The 12,918-nt window shown below is 38.1% G+C and overlaps 1 protein-coding gene across 1 annotated transcript in view; it reads left to right on the top strand.

Moving 5' to 3' along the window:
* UGGT1 (UDP-glucose glycoprotein glucosyltransferase 1) overlaps positions 1-12,918 on the top strand; it is a 126,076-nt gene that overhangs the window by 92,044 nt on the left and 21,114 nt on the right. The window contains exons 25-32 of the mRNA XM_034641928.1: positions 785-887; positions 1,825-1,904; positions 3,405-3,594; positions 7,043-7,201; positions 7,732-7,817; positions 10,577-10,661; positions 11,904-11,992; positions 12,524-12,628. Of these exons, the coding sequence (XP_034497819.1) occupies positions 785-887; positions 1,825-1,904; positions 3,405-3,594; positions 7,043-7,201; positions 7,732-7,817; positions 10,577-10,661; positions 11,904-11,992; positions 12,524-12,628 (897 nt within the window). The remainder of the gene's footprint in view (positions 1-784; positions 888-1,824; positions 1,905-3,404; positions 3,595-7,042; positions 7,202-7,731; positions 7,818-10,576; positions 10,662-11,903; positions 11,993-12,523; positions 12,629-12,918) is intronic.

Here is a 12,918-nt window from a genome sequence, read left to right as displayed (position 1 = left end):
CCACAAAGATGTTTGTATCCTGTGACTCTGTAATCTCGTGTCTAGGACTTTGTCTACTAAAGAAATTTCCAAGTATGAAGAAAACTGTATGTATGAAGTTACTTATGGGCTGCAAGCCATCTAAATGCCCAACACTAAGGAATAGCTTAAGTAAACATGGCAGATTCACTTGGTAAATAGAAGATTATTTTTTATTCAGGATATTTGACGTGTAACAATATGGAAAAATCGTTATGAAAAAGTGGTAGGGGAAGGAAGGAAATTGTTACAAAATTGATAATATTCTTTGTATATCTACTCTTTATAGAGGCATTTGAGAAGGTCTACAGAGAGAAATGCCACAGCATGGTTGAGTTGGGATGGCGAGATTTTATGATTATTTCCTTTTTCTCTCATATGTTTTCTGTAATGTTCTTTGTATTATTTTTAAAAATCCATTTATTTCTTCTCTTCTCATACCCTTCTTGCCAAGAAATAAAAGTTGGCTTAATGTTTGTAATTGTCAAAAGCAAACATTAGCTTTTAGTAGGTTTTGGTTAAATAGTTTTAAGCTGGTTTTCATCTTTTGTTCATTTTGAGTGAAATTGAGTCATTAGCAGGTTTTGCAAACTTTGAGGTAAACATAATTACATGGTTAACCGCCGTGTAGCCAGCCTTGTTGTTCTAGATCTGAAGTGTTTTTGGAAATGCTGAGAAAGCTGATAGGTTATGTTGGTCTTAAAAAATGGTTATCTTGTTTCCTATTTTCCACCAGATTAATGTTTTGTCTTTTTGATCTCTGTAGTGCAATTAAAATGAGGCCAAAGGAAGGGGAGACGTACTTTGATGTCGTGGCTGTCATTGACCCTGTCACCAGAGAAGCACAGAGACTTGCCCCATTGCTCTTGGTAGGCATGGCCTAACAGGCAGTTCACATCTCTTTATCTGAAGTGATCACAGGCCCTGTGACTCTCTGAGAGTGTCATTGTTCCCCTCGTTATCTTCAAAGGGCTTTGAAAAATGCTACAGGGCATCTTGGCAGAGCAAATGTCTTCATATATTGGTAATGGCTCTGGAAACAGCCTCACAATCTTAGAAAGTTGGTACAAGTTTGGTTGGTTTCCTCATGTAATTTTTAAAAATGTCCTATTTATAGCAAGATGTGTTTTAATTAAATTGATTTATGCCATATTTTGATTTATAATGAATGAGAGTTAAAAAGGTAAAATAATTTTGCTTTACTATTTTCTTTTTCTAATACTAGCATTTTTTAAATTATAGCATGTCTTGTAGATTTGTATAAGATATTACAATTTTAAGAAAATTTAAGAGCTTTGCCAAAAAGACAGTTTCCTTAACATTTTTTTTGAGTTGTATTTCTTTTTTAAGGTGACGTTTTATTCATGTATGATCAGCTAAGATTTTTGTGGGTGTGTGTATGTATATATATATATGCACATATATATGCACTTTTTTCCTATCATTGTATATAAACTGCACTGATGAACCTTTAATATTTTCCTTGTGTAGACAGTTCTCTATTATCCATCAGTTGCTTTACCACCCAAGGGCGAGCAGTGATTTGCAGTAGCCCACTTGCCATGTTTTTGCTAAGTAATATGTGTGTGATTTAGATTGTGTGCCAGAGTTGGGACTTCCAGAAATTTTTCCAGTGCAGATTTTATGGCTTTTATTATCTTTCTGTCTTTCTTGAGAAGTAAGAGATGTGTTTTCAACTCCGTGTCGGACTGATAAGTTTCTGAAGAGAAAATGTAAATATTTTGTCTCAGATATCACTTTATCTATAGGAAAATTTTATGTTTTGTCTCTGGTTTGCTCTTTTAGGTTTTAACCCAGCTGATCAACATGAATCTAAGAGTGTTTATGAACTGCCAATCTAAACTTTCTGACATGCCTTTAAAAAGGTAAAATAAGCTGTTCAAGAAATCAATCAAAAACGTGGTACTAAATCTGAATGCTGGTATTGAATGTTAAGGATCAAGTGGGTTTATAGGTGGACTTCACGTTTGAAAAGGTCATTTACTGAATGCTCAGTTTTGCTAAATTTCTGCTCTAATCAGAAGTTCTAAGAATTTAGTGTGGGTATGGAAGCATTTAGGTGGCATTAACTCAAGTTACTTGGACATGCCTGCCTGCCTTCCTCCTTCCCTCCCCCTCTGTCCCTTCCCTCCCTCGGAATTATGTAGTTCTTTAATTTTAGAGCATTTGGATCAATATAGCTATTAAATTTACCTAGGTAGTTTAAAAAAAGTGCTGTACAGCGGGTTAAGCGTCTGCCTTCGGCTCAGGGCGTGATCCCGGCGTTATGGGATCGAGCCCCACATCAGGCTCTTCTGCTGTGAGACTGCTTCTTCCTCTCCCACTCCCCCTGCTTGTGTTCCCTCTCTCTGGCTGTCTCTATCTCTGTCGAATAAATAAAAAATAAAATCTTAAAAAAAAAAAAAAGTGCTGTAGTACAGAAAGAAACTTGTCTGCCCTTTTTATCTTAAAAGTGGAGCAGTTATTTCAAGTTGGAGTATATTTGTCAGAGGAAGCTTACTGAGGCTCATTTGCATTATCTTTTTTTGTTTTTTTTGAAGATTTTATTTATTTATTTGACAGAGAGAGAGAGGCAGCGAGAGAGGGAACACAAGTAGGGGGAGTGTGAGAGGGAGAAGCAGGCTTCCTGTGGAGCAGGGAGCCCAATACGGGCTCGATCCCACAACTCTGGGATCATGACCTGACGGAAGGCAGACACTTAACACGACTGAGCCACGCAGGTGCCCTTCATTTGCGTTATCTTGAGAAGGAGGGCAGGCTTGCAGGCTTAGCTGTATGTTGTCTGAACCTTGGAATGGTCATTTACGAAGAAAGTTAAATAAAAAGCAGTCAGTAGTAATAGGGTAACATCTGCTGGGTCTGTGGGAAAATTCTGATATAAATGTGTCGTGTTTTATAAGTTAGATTCTAAGTGAATTCAAATAGTGTTTGAAACAGTTCTCAGCTTCTGCATTGTCCTTGAATAGGAGAAATGTTTAAACTACTATGCGTAGTGTTTTCAGGGCTCACCTGAGAACCGTCACCATTTAGGACTTTGTGTTTAAGAGAAAAATAACTTTTTCTCACTGAAGGAAGGCATGTGCTCAGGAAATCTTGTGACTCCAACAACAGCCACCCTTAGCAGTACCAGAAAGAGTGACCTCTCCTCTCAGTTCTGTCCCTCCTGCTCTTCTCTTGCATCTGCAACAACCACAGGAGGCATAAATTAGGTCAAGAGATGGTTTTGGAAACACTTTTCCCAATCTGGGAGGCTTCCAAATCTAGTTTTATTTTAAAGCAACTAGTTACCTGTGTGGATGCCTGTGAACTTAAGGACTGTGGGTGTATTAAAAAGACTCACTTTTTAATTTTTTTTTAAATTTCAGCTTTTACCGTTATGTCTTAGAGCCAGAGATTTCTTTCACTCCAGACAATAGCTTTGCTAAGGGTCCAATAGCAAAATTTTTGGATATGCCACAGTCTCCTCTGTTCACCCTGAATTTGAACACACCTGAGAGTTGGATGGTGGAGTCTGTCAGAACACCATATGATCTTGATAATATTTATTTAGAAGAGGTAAGAATATCATTACTTCTACGAATGTAATCTTGTGTAAAACCTGTTTAAGATGGAGTGGTTGTAGTTTCTGACTGAACAGACTGGATCACAGTCTAGACAGGCCTCTGAGATGTCTGTGTTCATGTATAATTGTATTTTTAAAAAATAATGGCTTCATTGAGATCTATTTCACATACCATAAAGTTTACCCTTTTAAAGTATACAGTTAAGTAGTTTTAGTATATTCACAGAATTGTGTAGCCATCACCACTAGATAGAAACTCCATACCCATTAGCAGTCACTCCCCATGACCCCCTGGCAACTTACACTAATCTATATTCTGTCTCTGTGGATTTGCCTGTTCTGACATTTGATCTAAAGAGAATCATATATTTTTGTGACTGGCTTCTTTCACTTCAGTGATTATTTTTAAGGTTCATCCATGTTGTAGCATGTATTAGTATTTAATTCTTTTTTATTGCCAGAAAATATTTTATTGTATGGAAATACCACATTCTGTTTATCCATTCATTGATAGATATTTGGGTTGTTTCTACTTTTTGACTACTATAAATGCTGCTGTGAACATTCATGTCCAAGTTTTTATAGATGTGCTTTTATTTCTCTTGGAATTGGTGAATCATACAGGAATTCTGTGTTTAATCACCTGAGGGATTGCCAAACTGTTTTCCAGGGTGACTGCACTTTTTTCCGTTCCTCCCCATGATGTTCAGCATTTTTTCATGTGTTTATTGACTATTTGTATATCATCTTTGGGGAAAAATGTCTGTTCAGATCCTTTGCCTATTAAAAAATTTGCCTGTTTTTTATTTTGGAATTGTAAGAGTTCTTTGTATATTCTAGATACAAGTCTGTTATCAAATATTTGATTGGTCAATAATTTCTTTCATTCTGTTAGCTGTCTTTCACTTTCTGGATAATGTCCTTTAAAGCACAAGTGTTTCTAATCTCGATGAAATCTGTTTTTTTTTCTTTCATTGCTTGTGCTTTTGGTAATATACCTGAGAGAAATCAGTGTTTAATCCCAGGTCATGAAGATTTATTCCTATATTTTCTTTTAGGACTTTCAAAGTTTTAAACTCTTGCATTTAGGTCTTTTATTCATTTTGAGTTACTTTTTGTGTGAGGTAGGGTTACAGATTTATTTGCATGTGAATATCCATTTGTCACAGCACCATTTGTTGAAAAAACTGTTCTTTCCCCACTGTACGGTCTTGGTACCTTTGTCAAAGATCTCTTAGCCCTGAATGAATTTAATTCTAGACTGTCAGATCTCTTCCCTTGATCTGTGTGTCTATCCTTAGGCCACACTTGTCTTAACTGTAGCTTTGTGGTCAGTTTTGAAATTGGTAAGTTAGTTTTCCAATTTTATTCTTACGTTTCAAGGTAGTTTTGGCCATTTTGGCTTCTTTGCATTTTGGAATCAGCTTGTTAATATCTGTAGAAAAGACTGCTGGGATTTTGATAGAGATTACATTAAATCCCTAAATCAATTTGAAGAACATTGCCATCTTAATAAGTGTTCTGACCCATGACTATGGGATGTCTTTCCATTTATTTGGGTCTTTAATTTCTTTCAACAATGTTTTATAGGTCTTAGTATACAGGCCCATAAAAGATCACATCATCTGCAAATAGAGGTAGTTTTATTTCTTTCTTTCCAAACTGGATGTCTTTTATTTAATTTTCTTGCCTAATTGGGAAATTTTTAAATTACCAATTCAGTCTCTTGTTATGGATATGTTTGGATTTTCTATCTCGTCTTAAGTCATTTTCTGGAGTTTGTGTCTCAGGAATTTATCCATTTTATCTAGATTACAATTTATTGGCCTATAGTGAGTCATAGCATTTTCTTACACTCTTTTAAATTTAGTTTTGGAATGATACTTCCTTTTCCCTTGCTGACGTCAGTGAGTTGGCTCTTCTGTCTTTTGTCAGTCTAACTAAAAGTTTATCAGTTTGTTGGTATTTTCGAAGAATCAGCTTTTGGCTTCGTTGATTTTTCTCTTTTTCTGTTCTTTATTTCCTTATGTTCATATAGCTATTTGGAGTATCTAAGGTAAGTGGTCCTGTCCCGCAGTCCATTTTCAAAGATTGAGAGCTTGCAAGTGTAGTTTTTTCTGATGTGTCTTCACAGCCCTCACTCTGTACCTAGCTCAGAGTATATTAACAAAAAAATTAAAACATATGGTCTTTACTTACAAGGAGCTTACAACATCTCAGAACCTCCTTCCTTTCTAAGACAACTGTCTCTGTGTCTTTCCTACATATCTCTTCCTACAGTTGAAGCCTGTTTCCTGGTTCTTCTTGGGAATTGGGAGACCAGGAACTTGAAGATGGTTATTAAAGGACTTCTCAGCCTTCTTTTCATTAGGGTAAAGAAGAATCCTTTAGGTGTTAAGTTAGGGGAGAGTGTGTGTACACACTTGCCTTATTCCTCACCTCAAACCTGTCCACCATGTTTGTTAACAAACAGAAAATGCTGTCTTTGCCCTTGAAGAACCAACTTTTGCTGTGGAGATTGTAAGATGGCCACAGAAAGCACTAAAGAGCAGTGTAAGGAGGCACAAAACAGACGCAGAGCAGCTCTCTTCCATGTTCTTAAAGTTTTTGCTGCTCTTTCCTAGGCTTTCTCAGCTTTCTTTGTATCTGCTGAAAACATAGAGCCTGGGACTTGGTGAGCGTGTGGAGGTTAGCCCTAAGTTTCCATTGTTAGGCTTTTGGAATTTAGTGTTGCAGTAACATATTAAGCTCCAAATAGTGTGTTATTAGCATTAGATAGGATTACAGAGCCAAGTGCGAACCAGCCTGGGATAAAACCCTTTAATTTACTAAAGCCTAGCTGCCCCAACACCTTGCAATTATATCGTATTTTCTGCAAGGAATCAGTAATAATTTAAGCTGTTCATGTAGAACATGAATGGTTTTTTGCCATTATGGAGCCATCAGATACATTGTGGATATTTGCATTTAGAGCAACAGCAGTATTTTCAGCTATATCCTGTAGGCCAAGAGGAACTTCTGTTTCTCTATGCTGTTTCTCATTGTTTCTTTGTTATCTTCTTTATTCTTTAGCTTTTAGATTGGTGCATTCTTTTGGCAGTGTGTTTTACATGGTTTTCCCAATACTACTTCCTAGATGATAGCCTTTTCCTCTCATCTGTACATCTGTACAAAACTTCCTTGTACAATCAAGATACAGAGCATTTCTGTCACCCCAGAAAGTTCTCTTGTGCCCCTTTGCAGTCGGTCCCCTCCCCTTTCTGTCACTATAGTTTTGCCTTTTCTTAAATTTCTTAAGAAATATGTACAGTATGCAGCCCTTTATGTCTGGCTTTGTTCACTTTGTACAGTGCATTTGAAGTCTGTGTTGTTGCATGTCTCAAGAGTTTGTTTCTTTTTATTGCTGAGTAATTTTCAAGTTATTTAATTCTGCTGTTGCAGGTGGATAGTGTCGTGGCTGCTGAGTATGAGCTGGAGTACCTCTTACTCGAAGGTCACTGCTATGACATCACCACAGGCCAGCCCCCACGAGGACTGCAGTTTACATTAGGAACTTCGGCCAACCCAGTCATTGTGGATACCATTGTTATGGCCAATCTGGTAAATAATCAGTACATCAGGTAGTGGCATTGAGTCATGTTAATTTGGGCACTGTAGTTTATGATGAAGCAGTTTGCATTCTGAACATGAGTGAGATTAAAATTCATGATTGACTGAATTTGGTCAATATAAAAACCATAAGTTAAACTTACAGATTGGAATTACATGTTAGCCTAAAAATATGCTAGAATATTCTGAATATTCTGTTCTGATCAAATTGGCCCCTGCAAATGTATTGCTTCAGAGGTGACGGCATTTTTCTTGGCTTTGGAGGTTTGTAGCTTTTTCACACATGACACATTGATCCTTCACTCACTTATAGCTCAAGGGCCCCCTTTTTGGCTTCACTGGCCTGTATTTTGCTAGTGTTTCTAATGGGTAGATTTCTTTTTTTCAAAACCATTGTGCTGAAATTATGGCTGTCTTATTTAAAATATGAGTGATATTTCAGAAGAGGAAATAACTGTTCCTCAGAAACAGCATTTTGATGTTTCAAAGAGAACTAAAATTTGCCTTTCTTCTTGCCTTAGGGCTACTTTCAGTTAAAAGCCAACCCAGGAGCTTGGATTCTCAGACTAAGGAAGGGTCGGTCTGAAGATATTTATAGAATCTACAGGTAGGATTAAGTGATGTAGGTGCTTTTTTTCCAGAACATTTTACAGGGAATCAGCTTGAATTGAGTACTACACTGGCAGCCAGGGAATAAGGATTTAATTTATGTGTGATGAAACAGTGCTTTTTCAGGAAATTGAGTATGGAAGAATTGTCAGGGTATGATTGGGCAATAAATGTTATAAATACTAGTAAATATAGTCAAGTTTCACTCTTTGTGCTAACAGCATCTTAGAATCAGATCATTCTCTCAGTGTGATGAAAACCATAGGCAAATGAGAAATTGAGTCATTTCAAGAAAGCAGAAAAGAAATGAATAACAGTCAAACTTTTCTACCTAGACAGTGTATTTCTTGACCCTAGGTGAATTGCAGATACACAGTAGGTGTAAGCTTTGGCCATGAAGTCTTGGTGCTAACTGAGTTTCTTGGTCTGTGGTAGGTAGTATGGAAGTACTTCCAGAGCATTTCGTTAGTCACCAGGTTTTTGCCTTTACGTTTGCTATGGCTGCCTATTAGTTCAAAAAAAATTATACTGCCATTTTGAGTTTATCTTTGTGTATGGTGTAAAAGAACGGTCCAGTTTCATTCTTCTGCATGTGACTGCCCAATTTTCCCAGCACCATTTATTGAAGAGACTGTCTTTTTTCCATTGGATATATTCTTTCCTGTTTTATCGAAGATTCGTTTACCATAGAGTTGAAGGTCCATTTCTGGGATCTTTGTTCTGTTCCATTGATCTTTGTGTCTGTTTTTGTGTCAGTACCATGCTGTGTTGATGATCATAACTTTGTAATATAGCTTGAAGTCAGGTATTGTGATGCCCCCAGCTTTGGTTTTCTTTTTTCATCATTCCCCTGGCGACTTGGGGTCTTTTCTGGTTCCATACAAATTTTAGGATTGTTTGTTCCAACTCTGTGAAATATGTTGATGGTATTTTGATAGGGATTGCATTGAAAATGTAGGTTGCTCTGGGCAGCATAGACATTTTTTTTTTTTTAAAAAGATTTTATTTATTTATTTGACAGAGATAGAGACAGCCAGCGAGAGAGGGAACACAAGCAGGGGGAGTGGGAGAGAAAGAAGCAGGCTCATAGCAGAGGAGCCTGATGGGGCTCGATCCCATAACGCCGGGATCACGCCCTGAGCCGAAGGCAGATGCTTAACTGCTGTGCCACCCAGGCGCCCCAGCATAGACATTTTAACAGTGTTTATTCTTCCAATCCATGAGCATGGTTTCACTCATATGTGGAACATAAGGAATAGCATGGAGGAACATAGGGGAAGGGAGGGAAAACTGAATAGGAAGAAATCAGAGAGGGAGACTAACCATGAGAGACTCTGGACTCCGGGAAACAAACTGAGAGTTACAGAAGGGAGGGGGTGGAGGGATGGGGTAACTGGATGATGGGTATTAAGGAGGGCACATGTGGTGATGAGCACTGGGTGTTATATGCAACTAATGAATCGTTGAGCACTACATCAGAAACTAATGATGTAGTATATGTCGACTAATTGAATATTAAAAAAAAAAGAATTAAAAGGGGAAATAAAAAAAATTATACTGCCTTTTAAAAGGTATAATCTGAATTCTGTTTAACACAATTTAAGTTAGTTTTAAGCTACGTGTGAAGTTCATGTCAATTTTTAGGGAGTGATTTCCATTATAGTGTATTTAAAACACCTCTTGTTGTGTCATCTTAGTTCTCTAGGATCTGTAGAGCAGTGTGGATTCTTCAAGCTGTGTTATAATAACATAGTCATTGTAAATGCTAGGTTTTCTTCCAAATAATGTTTTAGTAAATACGGTTTTGCAAAATTTAATCCCATCTTAAGAAGTTTCCTTGTTCTTCTTCTAAACCCTGTCCCTGCCGTGTGCCCTTTCCCTGGCTACTCTTTCCCCTTCCCTAGGAGTGTGGAGTCCTCCTCTCTTCCTCCTTTCTAGGGTGCCCTTCATCTTGGATATCCCCAGAGTCTGTAGTGTTTTATGCTCCCCCATCAGAATCTTACCTTGCCTGAGAACTACGCCCTCTGCTGATGACAGTGAATGCAATGAATTAATATTTTATCATGGCTTTCTGCACTTAACACCTTGAAAATTGGTGCCTGTAATAGCTGATTGGTGATATCTTATTTTTAACTTATTTTTGACTTTAAATGTTTCCTTTTCTGCCTTAGACATCCCTGCAAATAGAGCTTGTTACAGTTCTTTCTCCAGAATACGAGCACCAGATTGAGTACCGGGCCTAGAGTTGGCTGATTGTGTGCCTCCAGGTAGAAGGATAGAATAGGTGCCTTTATAGAACTCTGAAGTAGAGCCTTGTTTTGTTACTTGCCCATTGGAAGAGTACAAGTGATAGGTTTCTGGTGGTGGTGCAGAGTGGCTCATGCCCTTGGGCAGTCCTTTATTGCTGGTGCTGAACTTGGCTCAGACTTTGTGAATATGGGTGTTGATTAAGTGCGCATCATGCGCTTGCCAGCACTGGGAGCCTCTTACTCTGTGAAAGGTAAAGAGGAGACTCAAGAAGGAAGTTTGGGTTGTGACTGATTGGAATGTTCAATGTTTGAAGGATAAAGATTCCGACAAATGCTTCTGTGTAGCTTGAAGGGACTTCCTGCAGGTTGCAAGAAAATAATTTATTCTGGAAAACTCCTTTGTGATAAAGATGATGGACAATATGGCAGATTGATGTTAGACCACTTACTGCATTTTGAGAATTGTGATTTGTAATGTCTTATTCTTTCCCTTTCTTTTCCCTCTAAGCCATGATGGCACAGATTCTCCCCCTGACGCTGATGAGGTTGTCGTTGTCCTCAACAACTTCAAGAGCAAAATTATTAAAGTGAAGGTGAGTTTGGTAATACTAAAGGCAGCTACTCTTTATGGTGGGTAAAAATAGCAGTATTCTGGCGTTCAGTAGCTCTTATCTAGAAATAGGTGGGTGTGTTAACTGATAATGCTGTCACCGTGGTCTTCATTTTACAATATATATGCATATCAAATCATCACATTGTACACCTTCAATTTATATAATGTTGTTTGTCAGTAATTATATCTCAGTAAAGCTGGGGGGAAGAAAAACCAGCTTAAGACTTTAATTCACCTTTGGTATTTTAGTGTTTATTGGAATGCTTTCTCCCCCCCCCCCCCGAGAGAGATCATGCAGGGCGGGGTTGGGGGGAGACTAAGGAGGGAGAGAGAAAGAGAAAGAGAGAATCCTAAGCAGGCTCCATGCCCAGTGCAGAGACCGATGCAGGGCTCGTTCTTGACCCTGAGATTATGACCTGAGGCAAAATCGTGAGTCAGACGTTTAGCCCGCTGAGCCACCCAGGGGCCTGGAATACTTCTTTAAATGTGAGATGTCTTTTGTAAATACACATTTTTGGCTTTTTTCAACTGAGAGATTGCACCTTTTGAGTAATCTCAGTGAACAATACAAGTCTCATTTTACAAAAAGTGTTTTCACAGATACTGTTTTGCTTACATAGCCATAGTTCACATTATTATTGATGACTGTTCTTAGAAAATTGGGAAGAATGCCAGTGAAAATTTCAACAACAATAATAATTGATAGCCCTATTTCATTTCTTTTCACTTCTCAGAATTTTACATTCTTAGTGTCTTAAATTAAAAGGTATTATGGAATAAATAATCATTACGCACAGTAAATAACAGAGCAGACCACATATGGATGAGCTGAAAACTGGTCCCTGTGCTGGTGAGAAGATTCAACCTGTCTTTATCCTAGTAAATCCTAAAAACAGGCTGTGATATGAAGTGACTTCTTCCTGACAGCGCTCATGTGGGTTGCACTCCACCCCTGGAAAACCAGCTGTCAGCTTGGTGGATTAGGTTTCTAGTTTTGTTTAGACTCTGTTTCCTACACAGTTGAATTTGAGGTTCTTTGACCATTTTCAAAGTAAAAATAGTTATTATCTAATTAAGAGAGGTTGCTGTCTCATCACCTGAAGTTTTAATGTGATATGTTGAAGATCGTTTTATTGAACTCGTCTAGACTCTAGGTGGGTTGTCGTACTTGTGGGAGAATTCGTTTCCTATTGTTGACAGCACTCCTCACATATGGTTACAGGTTCAGAAGAAGGCAGATATGGTGAATGAAGACTTGCTGAGTGATGGAACTACTGAGAATGAATCTGGATTTTGGGACTCCTTCAAATGGTAAATTGGCATCATTTAAGAAAATAATATCTCTTAAGGAAAAACAGATATAAGCACCATCCCTCCTTTCTTTTGAGTATAAGAATCCTATCTGGGCCTTTCAGAGTCTTCCCTCTGCCACCAAATCTTCTGCTTCTATTTAGCATAGATGAGTGTTTTCCATTGACTAAGTGAAGGAGGTTAATGTCCCCTTGTGGGGAAGTTACTTCTTGACTCTCATTGAGTTGTGCCTGCCTTTTGGAGAGTTCAGTTTACTTCCCATTGAGCGGATCATATTCTGTGGAATTGCCTGTGTTCAGTCTATTCCGGAAGCTATGTGGTACCCTGCAGGCAGCATCCTTCTCTTTTCCTGTGGTGGCTTGGTTGCCTTGTGCCCTCTCGGTGCCAGTGGATGCTTCACCGGCTCCTCCTGCATCACCCCGTAGGGAAGGAATGGGAATGGGAAACACCATCTCTGTAGCTCTCTCCTTAAAGGGCTGTGTGTCTGTACCAGCATTTCAAGTGTTCTTGTTTTTATCTTAATTATTATAGGGGCTTTACAGGAGGACAGAAGACTGAAGACGTGAAACAAGATAAAGATGACATAATTAATATTTTCTCTGTGGCATCTGGTCATCTCTATGAAAGATTTCTTCGGTTAGTCATGTTGATTATTTCAGTATATACAAATGAGTTTGTCACAGTATTCTTATTTAGAGAGTGAATGTTTTAGGGCATTCTATCCATTATGCTTCTGTGTATCTGAAGCAGTCTGAGGATTGTGAATATATAATTGTATTTGTTTTGATCTGCCAATCTCATAAAGTCTAGCTGTATCATAAATGCATCTGTGTGGATATTACAAGGCTATAAACCTTTAATACCACTGCATGCGCGTTATAACTAGTGGTGTTTAATTGGCCACCAAACATTGCTTAAACCAGAAA

Source organism: Ailuropoda melanoleuca, chromosome 2 (assembly GCF_002007445.2).
Source record: "Ailuropoda melanoleuca isolate Jingjing chromosome 2, ASM200744v2, whole genome shotgun sequence".
NCBI lineage: Eukaryota > Metazoa > Chordata > Mammalia > Carnivora > Ursidae > Ailuropoda > Ailuropoda melanoleuca.
This window is presented reverse-complemented; position numbering and strand designations above follow the sequence as displayed.